The sequence below is a fragment of the Erinaceus europaeus genome, chromosome X (genome assembly GCF_950295315.1).
Source record: "Erinaceus europaeus chromosome X, mEriEur2.1, whole genome shotgun sequence".
Taxonomy (NCBI): Eukaryota; Metazoa; Chordata; class Mammalia; order Eulipotyphla; family Erinaceidae; genus Erinaceus; species Erinaceus europaeus.
The window spans coordinates 99,229,970-99,251,563 of record NC_080185.1 but is presented as its reverse complement, the minus strand read 5'-3'; the positions used below and the strand labels follow the sequence as shown (position 1 = coordinate 99,251,563).

At 42.3% G+C, this 21,594-nt stretch overlaps 1 protein-coding gene across 2 annotated transcripts in view; it reads left to right on the top strand.

Moving 5' to 3' along the window:
- SYTL5 (synaptotagmin like 5) overlaps positions 1-21,594 on the top strand; it is a 107,294-nt gene that overhangs the window by 35,325 nt on the left and 50,375 nt on the right. For both annotated transcript variants that reach the window (XM_060182627.1, XM_060182626.1), the window contains exons 3-5: positions 2,089-2,204; positions 6,014-6,122; positions 9,399-9,533. In XM_060182627.1, coding sequence (XP_060038610.1) covers positions 2,089-2,204; positions 6,014-6,122; positions 9,399-9,533 — 360 coding nt within the window. The remainder of the gene's footprint in view (positions 1-2,088; positions 2,205-6,013; positions 6,123-9,398; positions 9,534-21,594) is intronic.

Genomic DNA, 21,594 nt, shown 5'->3' with positions numbered 1-21,594 from the left:
AAGGCTGGAATAGGGCAGATGAAGTGTTGGGGGGTACTCACTGCAAACTCTAGTGTACTTCTGCTTTCAGGCATATATTTTATCCTAGTTTATGGATACGTGTGATAGATATGCTCTATCTCACGCAGCCTGGTCTATATCTAGGTTTTGGGACTTTGTTAGGAAGTGAACCACCTGGAGTGGAATTAGAGAATACTATGAAAGGAAAGGTCTCACCTGAGTAATGAAGCTGAAGGGTTGTCATTCCACACCTGAGTTGGTATGTTTTTTCTGGAGGAAATGTTATAGTTGGTATGTGATTGTTAATTTCTAAAGCTGTAATATTCTGGGGCTGAGACTCTATCTTTGACTCTTAGCTGTTTTTCTTCTGCACTGTTGTCACATTTATTACCAATCTTGATTGTTTATATCCCAGTAGACCCAAGTATCCACAGCTTTCTTTTTACCCCTTACCCCCTTGTTATGCAGATTTATATCTCTGTCATTCCCTATTCTAATTCAGCTGCGTACCTCTGGTTCCCCCTTCTCTATTCAGAGAGATGATGCCTATCAACCAGAACTTTAAAAGCAGTCCAAATTTTTCTCATTATCTGCCTACTGCCATTGGACTATTCCAACTCCTTAGCATGAAGCTCAAAGGTCTCCATTGTACAACCCAGTCCTACTTTTCAGTCTCACTTTCCTTTCCAATCCTCCATAGAAGTGTTGGAAATGTAGAAAGTGACCACTGTTGTCATGACATCTCTATGAATCTTTTTTAAGGGTTTTAAAAAATATATTTATTCCCTTTTGTTTTTTTTATTATTGTAGTAATAATTATTGATGTCGTTGTTGATGGATAGGACAGAGAGAAATGGATAGAGGAGGGGAAAATGGGGGGGGGAGAGAAAGTTAGACACCTGTTGTTAAAATTCGGAGGCTCTAGCTGGCCGGGCTAGCTTCATGGGCGGGTAACAGAGATGACCAGAGACATACGGCTGGGCAGGGAAGCTGTATTTCTTTACTCAGGAACAACGATTCATAAACGAAGACAAACTAATCACCAAACAGAACTCTGCTGCCTCTTTCCCCCGTGGTGGCGCCAAGCACTCTGGAACTCTCTCGGGGTTCCTTGGGGCGGGGACAAGTGGGCCCGCGAAACTAGCAGGACTGAACCAATTTTCTTGGCAGGGGGAGAGCTAGAACAACCCAATGTAAAGCGTACAACAGACACCTGTAGACCTGCTTCACCGCCTGTGAAGCGACTCCCCTGCAGGTGAGGAGCCAGCCGAGGGCTCGAACTGGGATCCTTACTTCGGTCCTTGTGCTTTGCACCACCTGTGCTTAACCCGCTGTGCCTGCTACCACCCGACTCCTGAATCATCTTATCAGAATGTCAAACAGATGTGTTTCATTGGGGTCAAGGGATAAAAATAATGTGATTGTTTAAAGAGCCCTCTTTTCTGCCTCTTTTTCAGTGGATTGTGGAAACCACCCACATTTCAGGTCTAGCTCCTCTTGTCTGTTAGTTTTCTTATTGCTGTAGATTGGGCCTGCCATCACTCTCCTGTATTATCGCCTTGTCCAACCTGCCTCTTTGTCCTGTTCTCTCTTCTCTCCCACCAAGCCATCCCATTATTTCAAGGTATCTTTCTAAACCATTGTCTGAACACAGTCCCTTTCTTACCCTAGAACTTCACTTGTTCCTCACAGTTCCCCCTGATAATCATCTACCCACTAGGTCAAGAACTTGAATCATTGACCAGATTACTTGAGGTGAGATTCTGACTCTACTGCTTACTTGCTATGCTATTTGAGGCAATTTTATTTCCATATGTCTAAGTTCCCTTTTGTATAAAGTGGGGTGTGTAATAGGGTTGCTGTGTTGATAGGCAGCTTTATCAAGCTTGCAGAGTAATTAATTAGCCAGTTCTTGGTATGTAGTATGCATTCAAACATTAGAAGTCATTACAGTCCCCATAATATGCTAGTGTTTGGTATGGGCTTTATGAATAACTGGTTATTTTTCACCTAATTAAGGACTTTTTTTAAGTTAATTATTTGGCTAAATAATTAAAATTCCATATGCTTCCCTTCTCCCTTGAATAGGCAGCTAAGGATTATAACTGGTGAATGGTTTTTTGAAGAAAAAGCAAAGCGGTTCAAGCAGGTCAATGTTCTGGGCACTGATGTTATCCGACAGTCCATCTTAAGAAGAAGTCCAGGTAATGAAATCAATCATTCGGTTTCAAAATTGCTTCAATCTTCATTTTCTTGGCTAATATAATTTCCCTTTTCTGTATAGCAATTGAGCGCAATTGAATTTCCCTGACAATCCCTTAGCTCACTGCAAAACTCAGCAGCAACTAAACAAAATCCACAATTCAGACAAAGGAAACAGAAGTCAGTAAGAAATAAAATCCATCGAGTTTGTCCACATATCTGATGCACGAGGCTTTTTAAAGGAGGCACTCAGCTTTGGTTCTTTTCCTGAATGAACCTTTAGCATTTTCCTAAATATTGAAGAAAGTCACATAAAACGGGTGAATAAAGGCTGGGCATTGGCGCAACTGGCTGAGCACACACATTACAGCACTTTCAGGACCCAGATTCAAGCCCCAAAGGAGGGAGACTTCATTGGCAGTAAAGCAGTGCTGCAGGTGTCTCCCCATCCCTGTCTCCCCGCCCCCCCTCTCAAACTCTCTTTAAAAAAAAATCTTCATTTATTTATTGGCTAGAGACAGCTAGAAATTGAGAGCAAAGGGGGAGGGGCCAGGTGGTGGCGCACCTGGTTAAGCACACATTACTGTGCAAAGGGACCCAGGTTCAAGCCCCTGGTCCCCACCTGCAGAGGGAAAGCTTCACAAATGTTGAAGCAGGGCTGCAGGTGTCTTACTCTTTCCTCTCTACCCCTCTTCTCTCAATTTCTATCTCTATCCAATAATAATAAAAAAGGGGAGATAGGGAGAGAGACAGACACCTGCAACACTGCTTCACTATTCACAAAGCTTTCCCCCTGCCGGTGGGGCTGGAGGACTTGAACCCAGGTCTTTGCACATTGTAACATGTGCGCTCAACCAGATACACCACCACCTGGCCCCCAAATTCTCTCTGTCCTATCAAATAAATAACAGGTGATTCAATTTGTAAACGCAGGCTGTAATCTTGAATTGCATTTGTTTCAGATATTTTTTTCCTTCCCTAGTGGTTCATAACCAAAGGTTGATATTGCATACTGAGCACTGCTGTGGTTGTCAAAAGTGGAGGAGAATATTAAGCAGCATTTAGCAGGAGCCCGAGTTACAGCAGAGAACTGTTTTGTCACCTAATGCAACTAACAGTACGCTCTGACAATACCACACTGTGTGTTGTTGAGACCTGAATGCGATTATCAAGTGAAACTTGTATTGGTAACAAATTTCCTTTTTTTTAAAGTTTCTTTTATTTATTAATATTTATTCCCTTTTTGTTGCCCTTGTTGTTTTATTGTTGTTGTTATTGGTGTCATTGTTGTTGGATAGGACAGAGAGAAATGGCGGAGGGGAAGATGGAGGGGGGGAGACGGGGGGGGGGGAAGAAAGAGAGACACCTGAAGACCTGCTTCACCACTTGTGAAGCGACTTCCCTGCAGGTGTGGAGCCAGGCACTTGAACCGGTTTCCTTAGGCCGGTCCTTGCACTTTGCACCACCTTTGCTTAACCCGCTGCACTACCGCCTGGCGTCTTGGTAACAAATTTCTCATAGGAAGGGTAACACGGGTATCATTTGATCTGTTTTTTTTTTTAATTTATTTTATTTATTTATTCCCTTTTGTTGCCCTTGTTGTTTTATTGTTGTAGTTATTATTGTTGTTGTCGTTGCTGGATAGGACAGAGAGAAATCGAGAGAGGAGGGGAAGACAGAGAGGAGGAGAGAAAGATAGACACCTGCAGACCTGCTTCACCGCCTGTGAAGCGACTCCCCTGCAGGTGGGGAGCCGGGGTTCGAACCGGGATCCTTATGCCGGTCCTTGTGCTTTGCGCCACCTGCCCAATGTTTCCTTTTTATAAATAAAAAATAACAAACAAACAAACAGGGAGTCGGGCTGTAGCGCAGCGGGTTAAGCGCAGGTGGCGCAAAGCACAAGGACCTGCATAAGGATCCCGGTTCGAACCCCGGCTCCCCACCTGCAGGGGAGTCGCTTCACAGGCGGTGAAGCAGGTCTGCAGGTGTCTATCTTTCTCTCCTCCTCTCTGTCTTCCCCTCCTCTCTCGATTTCTCTCTGTCCTATCCAGCAACGACAACAACAATAATAACTACAACAATAAAACAACAAGGGCAACAAAAGGGAATAAATATTTTTTTTAAAAAAAAGGAAACATTGACAAAACCATAGGATAAGGGGTACACCTTCATACAGTTCTCAACACCAGACTTCCACATCCCATCCCCTCCTTTCCCATTCTTTAATCCTCTTTTAACCAGAGCACTGTTCAGCTTTAGCTTCTGGTGGTGCTAGGGATTTAGCCTGTGACTTTAGAGCCTCAGGCTTGAGAGTCTCTTTGCATAACTATTATGCTATCTTCTTCTGCCCATTTCAGCTTATTAAACAGTCTTGTCTTTCATACACTAGAGACAAATGTGTTTACTTCTAAGTGGATGATAGGGTTGGGAGCCTTGGAAGAGATTCTAGTGTCACTAGGCAGTGATTCTAGACAGGGCCTTTTCAGATAGGTAACTTTAGGTTTGATGACTCAGAGGATCAGAGTTGAGTTTGGGGCCAGGCAGTTGCACACCTGGTTAAGCACTCGCTTATGTGTGCAAAGACCCAGGTTCTAGCCCCTGGTCCCCACCTGCAGGGGGAAAGCTACGTTGAGTCGTGAAGCAGGGCTGCAGGTGTCTCATCCTCTCTACCTCCTCCTTCCCTCTCAATTTCTCTATATCTCTATCCAATAATAAATAAATAAAAATATCATGATTTTTCTCTGCTCATGTAAACCTGTCAACATGTTAGTAAAGATTATAACTGGGTGCCTAGAGACAGTTAAGTTACAGCTGGTACAGAGAGAATATAAACTGGGATAAGCTGGTACATCAGGAAAGATTTCCTGAGTACAAGAAGGGGAGAGAATAAAGTGAAAAAATCTGTAGGCTGCTGGTGGACCCCCTGCTCTCACCTTTATTGTCAGCACCTTATTGAACTCTGTAACCAATCAGCTTGTGCAGTGCCCAGTTTGAAACTGATAAAGGCTCGGTGCTGTGGCACGTGTGTGTGCAGGTCTGGTGGGAATTAGCCTGTTAGCCCTTAATTTAAAATAAATGTTACTACCTGCCCTCAAAAAAGAAAGTACAATTAAGTATAGGTGACTCGTCCGTTCAAACCTAGCACATGCAGAATGTAGCTTGTCTCTCAAGGCTATGAGGTCTGTGCACAGATGCCCTGCTTCCTAGAAAGTCTAGATTATTTGGTGAGAAATCATACTCTAACTTCTAGAATCCTGTGCTAGAATTCAGTCTCTAGGAATTTGGAGTTGACATAAATTAAGGCTCCTCAGTCTGAAACTACACATATAATAACAACTGTCTCGTAAGTTATTATTTCCTCAATAAAGAGATTTTTTAAAAACTAAAATAAGTTGCATGTAGTGTATTGGTTGTTTGTAAACTGAAAGAAAAATTACTAGACAATTAAATATTCCAAATAGTTTTATGTATACTTTGAAAATGTCACATTGTCTTAAAAATAGTGGTGAAAAAAAATATATGCACAGAGCATTAATGGATTATTCCTCCATATACCAACCCGAGAAAGCTTATCTCTGTAAACCTCCCACAGGTAAGTCTTGGACTTGGTCCTCATTTACCTCTAAAATATGCAGGAGATCAGAAGTGGCTGCCATATGACCAGAAAACTGGGAATGGGAAGGGGCAGTACTGTTAGTTGCTATAGACTTCTTTTGTTCTGTGGTAATGTAGGCAAATGAATATGGAATGATCACTGTGCTGTTTCTGGCCATCTTGTATGTAAATGTGTCTTCTGGTTGCTTTTAATAAGGAGCTGAAGAAATACAAAACCAAGAAAAAACCCGTCGGGATGCAGAGAAGTCCAATGCATCACCTTCAGCTGGGCCGAAGGGCAGCCATGAAGGGCCCCGCAGAAAAGGGTGAGATCTAGATTTTCCAAAAGAATTTTTGATCTTCATTCCAGACGTCTCTGAAATAAAGGCTTGCCAGGCTAGCGTCGCTGGAGAGAGAGTTGAGGAACTTGTGGAGGAGCAGGAACACAGTGCAATGCCATGCCTTTATTGATCAGAGACAATGCCTTTATATATATATCTTTAACTGGAAGTGGCAAGTGGGAAAAGGAAATGGCTAGGAGAGGGGGTGGAGAAAAGAGAATGAAGGTAGAAAGTTTCCATAGCAGCTGTTGAGAAGGTTCTCACTAGTGGGATTAACCAATACCCTGCAGGGAGGGCAGGTCTCAGGCAAAACAATGATTATGTAAATAGACCATGGCATCAGAGCAGGGGGGCTGCCCAACAAAGGATCCTTAGTTTTTCAAGTTTGATGTCACCTCAGTGACCCAGAGAAAGTCAGAGACACAACTGAAACAACAATCTCCTCTCATTCCCCTCAGGAACTGCAGTTTTAATTACTTTCAGTCTTAGATAATGGTCCCCTCTGACCTGAACATGTAAGAGTGTTTCTTTAATTTACATTACTGGCTTTGTACCAAATGGTTCCTATTACTTCTAGGTGGAAGGTTTCATGTCAGGGAGAGGTCTTGTCTTTAAAGGATGACTATCTTTGTTAATGAATGTCAACACCCTTCCACTCCTAGTGCTGATATATAATAAACAAGCCAAACCAAAGATTTACTAATTGGGCTTAACTGTTATATCCCCTGTCTAAAACACAGCCACTCCTAAGGGGGAAAATCCTATTTGACTTGTTAACTTAATTCAAATAGCAAGAATGTGTGTCAAGTGTTGAGAGTAAGAATGGGAAGCAAGTAAGAAAGCAAGATTCAAAGAGGGACTGGGAAACTGGGGGCCGAAGGTCTCCCCCAAAGGAGATGAGTGGCCCCTAAAATAAAGCCTTCGCTTCTCAGGCCACTTTTGTGACTGAAGTGATAAAGGGTTCTCATAGGCATCACACAACAGTATGGTCCTTTCAGATGGCTTTGTTTATTCCCTCAGCAGAAATTGCTGTGAGAGATTGCCAGTATTGGAGCCTTTAGCTGGCCCTACAGAATTTTTTTTTTTTAAAGAAGCTTGAATTGTGACTAGCAATGATACCTAATTGTCATCTAATTCAATTTGTCATGATTGTGTCTTCCCTAGTTAACAGCAATGAATGAGAAAGGTAGCCTAGAGTGACCACCCTTGCTGCCATGTTCAATCCTTGTGCCACTTCTTGTGGTTCCCACAGTGCCCGGTGCCTGTGCATTGTTTATTACAGTGTAGTCTGAAAACAACAGTCTCCCACACAAAAATTATGTACTTATTTATCTGTTTGTTTACTTGTGAGAGGGGGAAGACAGGAAACCAGAATGTTACTCTAGCACGCACACTGCTAGTGATCAAACTCAGCCTCAATCCCTGTGGCACTTCCTGAACCTCAGACTTCTTTTTTTAAACCTGAGATCAGCTCTGGCATATGATGGTACTGGGGGCTGAACCCAGACCCTCTTGAGTCTCAGGTATGAAAATCTGTTGTATAAACTGCTATGGCATCTCCCCAACCCCAGACAAACAGACATAGTTGTAAGCACCTTTATAAAGTACTTGGCCTGTAGCTGCTTTGCTTTCATGCTACAGCATCCAGCAAGGTGCCTGACTCATCTAAAACATTGGCTTGACTGACTCTTAAGACCCCACCAGTGCTTTTCAGAGATGTGTGTTGACCCCTGCTGGAACTGAGAAGTGAAATCTGATGATTCTCAGTCCTTAAGGAACACAGCACCTATTTGAAAGAAAAAGAGACAGATAGATACGTTTCACAGAGATATGAGAGATTGTACCCATGTGTCAACAACAGTGCTATAATCTATTAACCCCCCCAATAAAGAAAAACTAAAAAGGTCAACTATGTAGAAAATTATAGGGTGCTCTGTGGTAAGAATACTATGAACTACCTGAAAGCCTTTCTGGAAAAAAAGTGTGTGTTCCTTTAATTCTAAGAGCTACTATATGACAAGAAGTGGTAAATGGTTAAATTTGTGTCTTATCTAATCAATGTTGGGTGCTCCTTGGAGCCATCCAGAAGTACAACAGTCAGACCTGATACTTCGAAAGGTGGATGGGGTTCCGAATAGCGAAGAAAGGGGGTGATGGAGATTCCTAGTGGAAAAGAGACCTTAAGTAAAAGTGCAGAAAGAGGGTCATGTGAAATGTGGTTCTCAGAGCAGCACAGTTCAACTTCATATTAAGTGCAATTCTCACCAAAAATGTAATTTTCCCATTAGATTGAAATTTCTGACACTTTGACAAGACAATCTTCCAGAGGTCTTTGAAACAGAGACAGCTTGGCAGATTCTATTAAGACTGTCCAAGTAGCTTTGGGAACTATCCCCCGACCCAAACTCACCCCCCCCACCTCACCCGCAACTGTTGGATGTAAAATAAATTAACTGGCCTCTCCCAGTGCTATCACAAAAAGAATAAGGAGGACCCCCCCCCCCTTTAATTGAAGTGTGTTTCTAAGACACCTAGGTTTGGAACATTCAGTAGCTTTTTTTTTTGCCTCAGTTCCTGATAATCAAGTGAAATGGGATTGCAATTGGATTCCACCTAGCTTCATACACTCCATAGTTCAGACTTCATTTCCCCAGGGGAAATTGGCATGGACAGTATGAAAATGATTTCCACCCCAGGGACTTAGCCACCTTATTCCACAAGAGTCAGTTGGGTTTCAGTATGAGCCAGATGGCAATTTAAACTCAGGGGCTTTGGAAAGTAGTACAAAGGACAGAGTGGCCACTCTTAAAGGAAGTGTGATCCCGTCCATTAGTATCTATTCCCTTGTCCCAGAGGACCATCCTGGCTCCCTGTCTGAGTGAGATGAGTCCAAGCTCTGTATTCCCAGAACCCTACATTCCCAGTACCCCCGCCAACCAGCTCAGCAACCCAAGCCACTTCTCCATTCTCAAATGACACTGGTCAGTTCTCAAAGTCTATAGCCTTCTTTCTTAGCAGGGACAGAGGCCTGGCTTATCAGAAAGTGGTCTGGCCTTGGGAGAATGTCTTTCCCTTCCTCCCTTCCTCCATCCCTCCCTCTTCTGTTACTGTTCTTGGCATTGGGCTCCAGAGGCACTAAGCGCTCCCCGAATCCTCTCCACCCTAGGGCCACTCTACTGAAAGTGCTCGAGGTGCAATCCTCAGAATAACATTTTATACCACATTCTTTCCCACCTCACATTTAAATGTATGTAATTGCAGATTTCTTCTTAGCAAGTTCAGATCAGCAACCAGAGGAGAAATCATCACTCCAAAATCTGAGAGCGGACGGAGCTACAGTTTGGACTTGGACAGCCAGCATTTTCGGGGTTTGAAGTCAGTCTCTGGCTCTGACAGGTAAGATACATCTCTGGCTCTGACAGGTAAGATACATGTGGGCAAGGGTACACATAGCCTAAGAATAAGGTAATTTCCTATTAGTTCTTATTCAAACAGTGCTTCTAGATATCAGTATCTATGTACCTCTTAAGAGAAGTCTTGATATGTGGTGTAAAGAGCCATGAGGAGGCTTTTTTTTTTTTTTTTTCTTTTTTAAACCAGAGCACTGTTCAGCTCTGGCTTATGGTGGTGTGGGGGATTGAACCTGGGACTTTGGAGCCTCAGGTATGAGAGTCTGTTTGCATAACCATTATGCTATCTACCCTCCGCGAGGATGCTTTTTTAAAATATTTATTTTATTTATTTCCTTTTTGTTGCCCTTGTTGTTTTTATTGTTGTTGTAGTTACTATTGTTGTTGATGTCATCATTGTTGGATAGGACAGAGAGAAATGGAGTGAGGAGGGGAAGACGGGGGAGAGAAAGACAGATACCTGCAGACCTGCTTCACCGCCTGTGAAGCGATTCCCCTGCAGGTGGGGAGCCGGGGGCTCGAACCAGGATCCTTTAGCTGGTCCTTGTGCTTTGCGCCATGTGTGCTTAACCCACTGCGCTACTGCCCGGCTCCCATGAGGATGCTTTTTAGTTGAAATGAAAAACAATTACACTTCTGGATTAGAGCTATGAAAATCATCTATGTCATACCTGCCTTAATTCTTGAGGATTTAGGCTTTTGGTTCAAAGGAAATTGCAAATTTATTCCTTTCATTGTTTTAGTGAAAATTTTTGGTTAAGCTTCTGAAAGATAAGCCTCTGTCATACGTATTATCACCATTATTTTGCCACCGGGGTTGTTGTTGGTGTATGCACAACGCCACCATTTCCAGCGGTTACTTTTTGACAGAGGATGAGAGACAGAGAGCAAGCTAGCCAGCCAGCCAGCCAACCAGGAGAGTTACTTGTAGTATCGCTCCACTACTCATAAAGCTTCCCTCTTGCAGGTAGGAACTTAGGGTTTGAATCCTGGCAATGTGTGTGCTGTACTGGGTCTCCCACCACCTGGCACCTTACTGAAGAACTATTTTAAAAATGTTAGTAATTTCATCATTTGAATCACCTCAAAGTTTCCATGAATTCTACTTTTTTTTTCCTAGTCTACTTCCTCTAATTTCTTGTTACTGAGACCGAGGGAGAATGTCCTTTGCATGTAGCTATCACCTTGTCAAGAAAAGCGAAGAGAAAGAAAAGTAGCCAGGAGCACAGTCAGTTCATACCAGATTTGATTTTATTCTCTTGTGGCATAAGTCAAGACTTATTTTTCTGATTAGTGTATCATCAGAGCCAACGATGAGAAAACAAAGTGTCCTCATAGCTATAGTAATACTGCAAAGTCTTATACTAAAGACAGATTTCCTCCACTTTATGATCTGTAAGCAGAATTGCATTCTCCCCTTTAATTTGTCTGGAACAGCAAGTTCCGCACAGAAGACATGTTTCTGGTTATTACTTTTGATTTTCCCAGCAACTTTCCATACCTGTTCCGTTTTACCCTATTACGTTTCTTGCAAACCAGTATCACTTTATATGAAGCTTCATAGAAAAGAAAGAGAGAGAGAAAGAGAGAATAAAAGATATTTGAAACAGAAAGATTGTTCAACTAGTGAGGCATGTGTCTTGCCACTCATATGACCTAGATTCAAGCCTTAGCACCACATGGGAGGCACTTTGGCACCAGAGGAAGCTCCCGTGTTGTGGCATCTCTTTCTATCTGAAGTAAAAAGTGTCTGAGGGCAGGGGTAGATAACATAATGGTTATGCAAACAGACTGTCATGCCTGAGGCTTCGAAGTCCCAGGTTTAATCCCCTCACTACCGTAAACCAGAGCTGATAAGTGCTCTGGTTAAAACAAACAAACAAACAAACAAAAAAGCGAAATCTTGTATTTGTGAGACTTTGGTTCCATAATAAATGAAGAAAGTAAGATACTTGCTTTCCACTATCAAAAGATCATCATGACAGTCAGTATATTCCAAATTTTCAACAATGCAACGTTCCTTTTATGGTAAGAGATTAACCATCATTGTTGTAGTCCTTGTCATAGTTTTCCTTGACTGCTCTTGGATTGACCTATAGGATAGCCAAGAAAACCTTTGTAACACTCAGGTTTGAAGGAGTGACAAAGAGCTTTTCAGACAAAAGCTAAAGTAATCTTATGAAATCTTTCATGTTTGGTTTTGCCTATTGAACTCCTGACTCTCGGGCACTGGTAAAAAATAGTTACAGATGCCAAGAAACTAGGTGAAGGAATTCGCTAACACTAAACAAGTTGTAACTTTGATGGATGGTGTCATTGTGACTTTCATTTTCCTTGTATGGGTGGGAGTGAAATCATACCCCTAAAATCTTACCATCTTTAAAACCCTGGTAAATCTCTAGTGAAAAAAGAAGAAGAAAATTAAAGGCATTTATCTAAAAGGAAAATACTAAGTGATCTCAAGCAAGAGAACAAGGAAAGTCAAATAAAGAGAAGTCTTTGGACTTAGGCTGTCGAACTGAGCATGCTAAGCGGATGAGGAGGAAAGTGGACTGAATGGTGTAAGGGACCCAATGGGCCTTGGTGGAGGGATGATAAGTGTTTTGCTGGTGGGTGAGGAGTGGCAACACCTTTTGAAGAGGCAAGAAATTGTGTTTCTGAAACATTTCTCTTTTTTTTTATTATTATTTTCTCTTTTGTTGTCCTTGTTTTGTTGTTGTAGTTGTTATTATCGTTGTTGTGGATGTCGTTGTTGTTGGACAGGACAGACAAAAATGGAGAGAGGAGGGGAAGACAGAGCGGGAGAGAAAAACAGACACCTGCAGACCTGCTTCACTGCCTGTGAAGCGACTCCCTTGAAGGTGGGGAGCCGGGACTTGAACTGGGATCCTTATGCCGGTCCTTGCATTTCACGCCAAGTGCACTTAACCCACTGCGCTACCGCCTGACCCCCAACATTGCTCTCTCTTATTAATTTTTAAAAAATATTTATTTTATTTATTTATTCCCTTTTGTTGCCCTTGTTGTTTTATTGTTATAGTTATTATTGTTGTTGTCGTTGTTGGATAGGACAGAGAGAAATGGAGAGAGGAGGGGAAGACAGAGAGGAGGAGAGAAAGATAGACACCTGCAGACCTGCTTCACCGCTTGTGAAGCGACTCCCCTGCGGGTGGGGAGCCGGGGTTCGAACCGGGATCCTTATGCCGGTCCTTGTGCTTTGCGCCACCTGCGCTTAACCCGCTGCGCTGCAGCCCGACTCCCTCTTTTATTAATTTTTAAAAATTTTCTTTATTTGTTTAATGGCTAGAGACCACCAGAAAGGGAGAGGAAGGTGGAAGTAGAAGTAGAAAGGGAGAGAAATGGAGACATCTGCAGCATTGCTTTACGACTTGTAAAGCTTTTCCCCTGCAGGTGGGGACTGGGGCCTTGAACCCAGGTCCTTGTGCATTGTAACGTGCGCTCAACCAAGTTGTGCCACCAGCCAGCCCCTTTCTGAATCATTTCTAATCTTACAAACCATGGCTACCTCAAAAACAAAAACAAACATCATCTGGCCAAACAAAATTAAATTCTGTCACTCTAGATTACTTTGTCTTAGAGTTAACTGACCAAGAGTAAGGGGTGTGTTCACCAAGTGCCATTCTTCCAGAATCTGTCTTCCTGTAATCATAAAGCTATAAAGCCATAGCGACAGGTCTCGCCAAATTGGTAGTATATTTACCTAGGAGGGGTTCCCTCTTGTAAACTGGAAGGAGGTCTCTAAGTAGACTTTATCTTTTAAATTGTAAATAACTGACATGGTTTATAGATCATCAGAATATAGTCATCAAGTGGGGCTTGCCAGTTAACAGAGAGAGAGAGTGAAAATACTATGTTTGGGAGAGCCATAGGGCCTAGCTGGGCATTTCCTAAATCATAAATTTATCACAATGATGATTCACTCATGGGCTGTCACAGTGAAAAGCTTTCCATTATTTCAAAATTATTCTGAGAGGACCGGCGTAAGGATCCCGGTTCGGGCCCCCGGCTCCCCACCTGCAGGGGAGTCGCTTCATGGGCGGTGAAGCAGGTCTGCAGGTGTCTATCTTTCTCTCCCCTCTCTCTCTGTCTTCCCCTCCTCTCTCCATTTCTCTCTGTCCTATCCAACAACAAAAGCAACGTCAACAATGGCAATAATAACTGCAACGAGGCTGCAACAACTAGGGCAACAAAAAGGGGAAAAATGGCCTCCAGGAGCGGTGGATTCATGGTGCAGGCACCGAGCCCAGCAATAACCCTGGAGGAAAAAAAAAATTATTCTGAGAAAGTTGGATCAAAAGGTGACACATTTTAACTCCCGTTCCCTGGAGAACTGAGCCCCTGGGGCCAGGCAGTGGCGCACCTGGTTAAACACTCACATTACAGTGCGCAAGGAACTGGGTTCAAGCCCCTGGTCCCCACCTGCATGGGAGAAGCTTCACAAGTGGTGAAGCAGGGCTGCAGGTGTCTCTCTCCCCCCCTTCTCTCAGTTTCTCTGTTTCTATCCAAGAACAAAGAACTGAGCTCCCTTTTGTGTGCTTGAAGGTTCAGTAATCCTACAGACTTTCAGGAAAATCTGGTGGACTTTGTTTTCTGTGTAGGTTCTGCAAGCAAGCAAGCTAGCAAACAAAGCATTCTCTCCTGTAGTCATTTTTTAATGTCAAGTAGCCATTTATTCCTCCTATAGAAATCATAAGATTCCAGTTTCTTTGTTTGATTACCTGACCCACATTTGCAATTAATTCCCACATTGCCTAGTGATTCTTTGTTTTTTTCCTGGACATTCTTTTTTAAAAATACACATCATATCAGAATGGACATTGTGTTTTGTGAGATACCTAGATGATTATTTCTTTCCAGTCGTTTGCCAGTCTGGGGGAAGGATTTGTTAGGCAAGGCCCATAAGCCTCTCATCAGAGGCTCTTCACTGGTTGCTAGGGACTTGACACATGAGGCAGGTGAGATTAGTACAAAAATCTAACGGTAATCTCCAGTTCAGGGTCTTTGATGTCATGGTTCGAAATCTCTCTTATGTCATTATCGTTTGTGGATGTGATGTGCCTTGTGAGATCCTCATCTTAAGCCATGCTCTTCCAGAAATAAACCTTCTAAAAAGAAGTCATAATTAAGTGATTTACTATTGAAATAATTTTAGGAGAAACCAGTAAAGGAGAAAGACAAGAAGAACCAGGAAGGTCATTAGTACCCTGTCTCTGGGGAGGTCTGAGTTTGGGGACTCTCTCTACCTGATCTTGCAAGGGACACTGGAAGCATAAATTATTTCCAAATTGAGGAGCTTGTCCATTGTACTTCTGTCCAGCCAGCCACTGACTAGGGATGACCTTGAATAGAGTTTCCCACTTCAGCAATTAAAGACCCAAGTTTATGCGACTTTCAGATAAACAACTTTTTTTGGGGGGTAGTTATTGATGTTGTTGTTGTTGGATAGAACAGAGAGAAATGGAGAGAGGAGGGGAAGACAGAGACGGTGAGGTGCAGACCTGCTTCACCAACTGTGAAGCGACTCCCCTGCAGGTGGGGAGCTGGGGGCTCGAACTGGAATCCTTACACCGGTCCTTGTGCTTTGCGCCACGTGGGCTTAACTTGCTGCGCTACCGCCCGACTCCCAATAAACAACTTTTTAAAAAATGCCCTGAGATAATAATTTTCATGTATATACCATGAAAGTATTAGTACATCTTATCTTGAAAATTTATCTTTGAGGGTCGGGCGGTAGCATAGCAAAGCACAAGGATCCCAGTTTGAGCTCCCGGCTCCCCACCTGCCAGGGAGTGGGGTGGGGTGTCACGTCGCAAGCAGTGAAGCAGGTCTGCAGATGTCTGTCTTTCTCTCCCCCTCTCTGGCTTTCCCTCCTCTCTCCATTTCTCTCTGTCCTATCCAACAGCAGTGACAGCAATAACAATAATAATAACCACAACGATAAATCAACAAGGGCAACAAAAGGGAATGAATAAATAAATATTTAACGAAAAAGAAAATTCATTGTTGATCTGAAATATAAATGTCACTGGGAGTTTACAAGATCATTTACTCTGACTGTGAACATATCAGTGGGAGTTACATGAGGTCTGGAGTTCTGATTTTACCCAACATCTCTGCTATGGGGGTCTGGGAAGCACACTGTGAAACATGTCTTGGTCTCTAACTCCAGCTAGAGTGCAGGTCTTTGAAGATCTAGTTGAAAATCAGTAGCAGATAAGTCCTCAGAAGCTAGGGAAGGATGTATAGAACAGGGGTTAGGCATATGGGTGCAATGTCAACAATGTCCCTTCAAAAACAGAAATGGATAGTAGAACCCGGAACATGAAATTCACTTTGTCCAGTAAAAAATAGTGATGCTGTGTTTGTTGGCAGCATTTCTGCCATTGTCAGTGGAGGCAATGGCAAGCTTTTTACCATGGGACCGTATTCTTTCTCATAACCAAACCAACTTCCCATCCTTTCCCCACCCTCTGCCACTCCATATAGATGCCAGTTTTATCCGATTAATCTCAGTTGCTCTCCAAGAGGCCTGAGACTGTCACAATCTTAGTGAAGTTTCACAGACTGCTTTAGTTGGCTCTAATCCAAGAGCATAAACTGTTCCAAGTCAGTTCCTAGCTAGTCCTCACCTTCAATCCAAGTTTTTTTTTTTCCTCTCTTCCCCTCCCTCCCACCCCCTCTCCCTCTCCAGTAAATATGGCATGTGTGGTGGTAGTGCAATCTAAAAGAATCATTCTGCCCTCAGAGGCAGTATTTCTACAAAGTGAGTTCATGAAAACCGACTCCATCATTAGATGATTCTACATCCTTTTACTGTCAGATGTAAAACTATTTTCCTGTCCTAAATATAATTTTCATACGCATCTCTGCAATTAAGACGCCAATTATGGAACATCCTCTTACTCATCATTGAATCTAGCAGAGTTGGCATGATCTGGTTCTGAGTCAGGACCTGATCCACAAAGTCCATACCGGTTTCTTTTGTGTATTAGATAAATTTCTATGTACCCAATTGCTAATACACTGACCAAACTCATTTCCTTTCCAGGCTTGAAAAAGTATTCAAAGTGATAGCACATCTCTAAGAGTTTGTAAATATTATTCCAGTAGGATGGGCCACAATAGTTTTGTGATTGAAAGATAAAAGCTGTACAGCTGGTTCCCCAAACGGAAATCAGTTTCACCTCCTGCTTTTGCCTTTGCTTCATTTGTCTAGTGCTAAAGCTTCTTTCATCTTATTTTAATATACCTTGGGTGAATTCAGCTCCCCTAAGTGTCACCAAGAGATGGGCAATCAAAGCCCCAAGACATCACAAACATAGCCAAAGCCATTCACAAAATCATATTCCTCCGAGCAAAGTGGCTCTCACTTCCATGAAGTGATGGGCATGACATTGAATACGTCAGAAACTTAGATGCACAAGAGTGCTTGACTTGGACCATGATCATAAGAGTTTGTGATTTTAGGGGGAACAAAGAAAAAAGAGAATAAAGACCTGATGAATTGGCCATGTGATTCAGAGAAGATAAAGAAGCCCAAGCAGGTATCATGAAACCAATCAGTACTACTGTGGTGAATATAGCACCACCTTGCGGTACAACACTAGGAAACAGTGCTTAAGAGGCCTTAGAGTTATCCAGTCAAGAGCTCAGGAATCTGGCATTTATAACCTGGCTCTCACCAGTCACCATTGACTCTAGGCTGATTCTGAGGCACTGAATTTTCTGATATCTCTATGCACAGGAGCTCTGTGAGCTGAAAAGGCACTCAGGCATAGAGTAAGGCACTCAGGCATAGATTTTTTCACCCAGCAAACTTGTTTTTATTTGAAATCAGTTCTAAGCCAGTTTAAAAAACTTTACGCAGCTTCCCAGAGTATATTGTAGTATTTGTTAAAAACAACAAACAATCAGGGGCTACATTACCTTATGTCCCCAATAAAAACAGTAAAAGAAAAGAAAAAAGAGACACCTGCAGCACTCCTCCACTGCTCATGAAGCTTAGCTCCTTTAGGTTGGGTCAAGCAAGCACACTTACAGGGAGTTGTGACTATGGAGAGGAAGAGGAAAGGACCTACCAAGTCTGCTACCTCATCGCCCCTATACTGCTTTCAGAGGTCCCATTAGATACCAGCTGCTCAGCTCTGATTTGTGTTTGTTTTATCTGCATATGACTTTCTCCTCCTTCTCTTCTTTCATATTTTAACAAATCTTTAAGAAAAATAATTCTCTGGTCTCTTCCCATTCTTCAGAGCCATTAGATAGAAATGAACCTTCTAAAAAAATCACATGGCCAATTCATCAAAATTTAGGATCAGCATAAAATTGGAGATAACAACATGGAAGTCTTTTAGACACAGTTCACTAACTAAAGTAGATGAGAATCTTTTTAAAGATTATTTATTAGAAAAGGAGGAGGAGAGAGAGAGAAAGAACCAGACATCACTCTGGTATATGTGCTGCTTTGGATTGAACTCAGAACCTCATGCTTGAGAGTCTAATGCTTTATCTACTGCTCTACCTCCTCGACCACTAGATGAGACTCTTTCCAGGACAGTTGTCTTTCAAGTCACCCAGGATCCCCAAAATCCATAAATAATCACATATTCATACAGTGTATCTCTTTCTTTACCTTATGTAAATTTTAGCTTGAAGGCTTGCTGGCACTAACCCCTAAATTTCTAATTTAAATAACAATAATATACTTGAAACAAAACTGTCTTAATTGAATGGTAAACTTCTACTTTCAGACTTGAAACTCCTCTCCTTTTCTTAAGTGGCAAAAGTTCGTGTAATGTCTTATAGAACAGCTGAAAGAGCTGACACCCAAATGGTCATGATATCCACTCCAGACAAAATATTTCTAGGACAGTCCACTGAAACAACCAGCCACGAGGGAAATATTTTGCTGGTGTTCACAGTAAATGTCAGGAACATGTATCATAAAGTATACGCCGTTGTTTAAGGAATATTTCTGGCAACAATAGCTTCCAGCAGCAGCCCCAGGATTCACAGGAATTACTTCCTTGTCATCAAATAACATCTTGAATGCCATCAGCACAGCTGGCCAACAGCTGTCAGAGCCTCTCCAGAAGGAGGACTTCCGACTCTAACAAGACAAACCAATGCTGGGGATTCTTCCAAAGCCACCTACCTGGTCTGGGAGACTTTTCTCTCTGAAAAGTTTTTTTAAAAACTTTATTTATTGGACAGAGACAAATCGAGAGGGAAGGAAGAACTATAGAGGAAGAGAGACACCTGCAGCACTGTTTCATTGCATGCAAAACTTTCCTATTGCAGGTGGAAATGGAGGTTTGAACCCGGGTCCTCGTACATTGTAACGTGTGTGCTCAACTGGGTGCAGCACTGCCTGGCCCCATAACCTTTATTTTTCAATGGAGGTGTGTGTGCGTGTGCGTGTGCGTGTGTAGAATGTTCTAAAAATAGCCAAAATAGCTTTGCTGAGTTAGGTGTCTAAGCCCTGCTTAGAAGGATTTCTGCCATGAGCAGAATCACTTAGAAAGGTATCACTGTGGTTAGCCACTGTCAGATTAAGAAATGTGGCATTGGAAGTCAGAGAGCTCAGGAAAATCACCAAGGTACTTAGAATTTCAAATTGAATGAAGCTCTCCAGTCATAGAACAGTACTTTCTTGTTGTCAGGCTCAAAAGATGCAGTCTTGGCTCCCTCCTTAGCAGAGTCCATGGTAATATGATTTATTCAGACTGCTATCACTAGAAGCCATAACGGTATGAAAGGGATTCGACCCTGAAATTTTTTATTCTCTTAACCAAATTATACGATCCTTTATCTTTTTCTTGATTACTCGTTCTACTAAAGTAGAGTCTGCCCCATATTAGCAATGTGAGCTTGGTGAAATGGTGAGTGACATAAGAAACTAGGATAGTCACAGACTTTGATATATGGACAATTTTCTGCCCCGGCCAGCAGGGCGGTGAGCAGGGGCTAGCAACCCAATGAGACCTGAAATGATAGGGACAAGAGACGCGAAGAACGAGAGCAAGTCAAGTTTCTGATCAAGCTCTAAATTTTATTGTGTGCACAGACATTATAAGGCTTTGGGGAAGGAGGGGGGAAGTGCTAGAGGAGGAGGAGGGGGAGCAGTCTTCAAAGGGGGAATGTTCCTTGCAACATACAATGGATGAAATCATGTTTGCTACCACAACTGTGTGTTGTGTCACTGTTTCTGATAAATGGTCTACCTGAGGGGAAAATGGCCTGCCCAGGGGGAAATGAAACTTGTCTCGAGGACTTCCATAGTTTCAAAGCTTATCATCTATCAAGCAGAGAAATGGCTCCTGGCATCTCATCCCTTCGTTATAATTTAACTTGAGGCAGTTAGTTGAGGTGAGGAGCAGGGACCTGAACAGCAGGTATAACCAGAGGGGGGAAGTATTGACCCGATTCCTCCCCAGAAACCAACCTTCCCGCATCTTATAAGGCTCTCGGTGTCTTTTTGGGGAGGGGAGGCAGAGCCACAGTTTCCAGGGAAATGATTTTTTGTTGCTGACACCAACCTCCATGCAAATCAGGTTTGCTTCACGGGGGACTCAGAGGCGGACAATAGGGTCCTCCCCCTGCAGTGCTTTGCCTTGCACCCCTTACTGGTGTCCTTTCCCTGCCAAGGTTGGATGTTTCCGTGCATAATTCTGAGTTTTATGCCATCCAAAAGGGAGGTCTGTCATCCTCAGGTTCAGCCAGGCCTCTGTCAGCCAAATCAAGTCTGTGATAATGTATTTGCAAAGGGTTTAATGCCAAGGAGTCAATCTGCTGTTTTATAAAATCAGTAATCTTATTAAAAATAAAGGGTCCTTAACAAAAGACTAATAAGGGTCTCATAAGGGGCTCTGTAGTGACTCAAGACTATTTGTGGTGGAGTCTATAACCTGTTGTAATTTGTCAGAAAATTTATGGGAGGAATATATAGAGTGTCCTAGCGTGCCACCAGCAAGTCTAAGGGAAGCAGTCAGTGGATGTGATGTCCAGGGGAAGAAACACAGCACATCTGGTCTTCTGGTCAGCGCCAACTGATGAAATTTTCTTCTTCTGGTCAGCTGTGGAACAAGCAAAACTAGGAGGCAAGGACCAGGTAGAGAAGAATTGACATGAAAATATAGGATGGTGTTTACCAAAACACAGAGGAGGTGCATACACATTAGAAGTCAAGGTGAGGTTCCTTGAATATTGAGGAATATTTTGAGAAAAGTGAGCAGTCAATAAGCATGCAAAGATGAAGTCAGCAGTGGTAGGTCAGCAGAAAGAGAAGACTTGGATAAGCTGGTGAGGTTAGCTGGAGTATATACTGCCATGGCGTCCTTTGTGGTAAGGACTTGCCAACAGGGACTCTGTGGATTTTGCAAGAGCAATGTCATCCACCATAATAAAAGGAAAACAAACATGGACATCCAGTGTTGAAAAAAGAGAAAAAGAATATGTCTCTATGACTGGAAAAGTGTGTGGCTTTGTCAATGAGATATAATAAATGGACAATTTGAATTTTTGTAAATATTAAAAAGATTTAGTATGTTACTTCATTGACACTTTAGCCAACTGAATACTGGAGGGTGCATTACCCTTCCTTTTTTTTATTATTAATTAAGCTTAAGGGTTTTAGTTTTTCTTGTTTGAGCTGTAGCCCACATAAATTTAGAAAAAATATCAACTGTGAAAAAAAAGTTTTTTTTTTTTGTTTACTAAACATGGGCAGGTGAATTACATCAATCTGTCAGAGAGCATTGGCTTTTATCAATGGAGATTAATCTTAAAAGTCTGAATAGCAAGATCTTAATTAAACAATGTAGGAGCCAGTAAAGTGCTCTTACTATGGCAGGTCAAGCGTTATAATTTTAAGAGGCTTGTAAAAAAAATGATAAAAAATTTTAGGATATGAGTGACTTTAGGAGTCATCACACACCCATAAATAAAAATTAAAAATGTTTAGTTTTAAATCTTACCATATGAGCAGTCAGTTCTTCATGTGCAGATGTACCTATAATTATTTACTT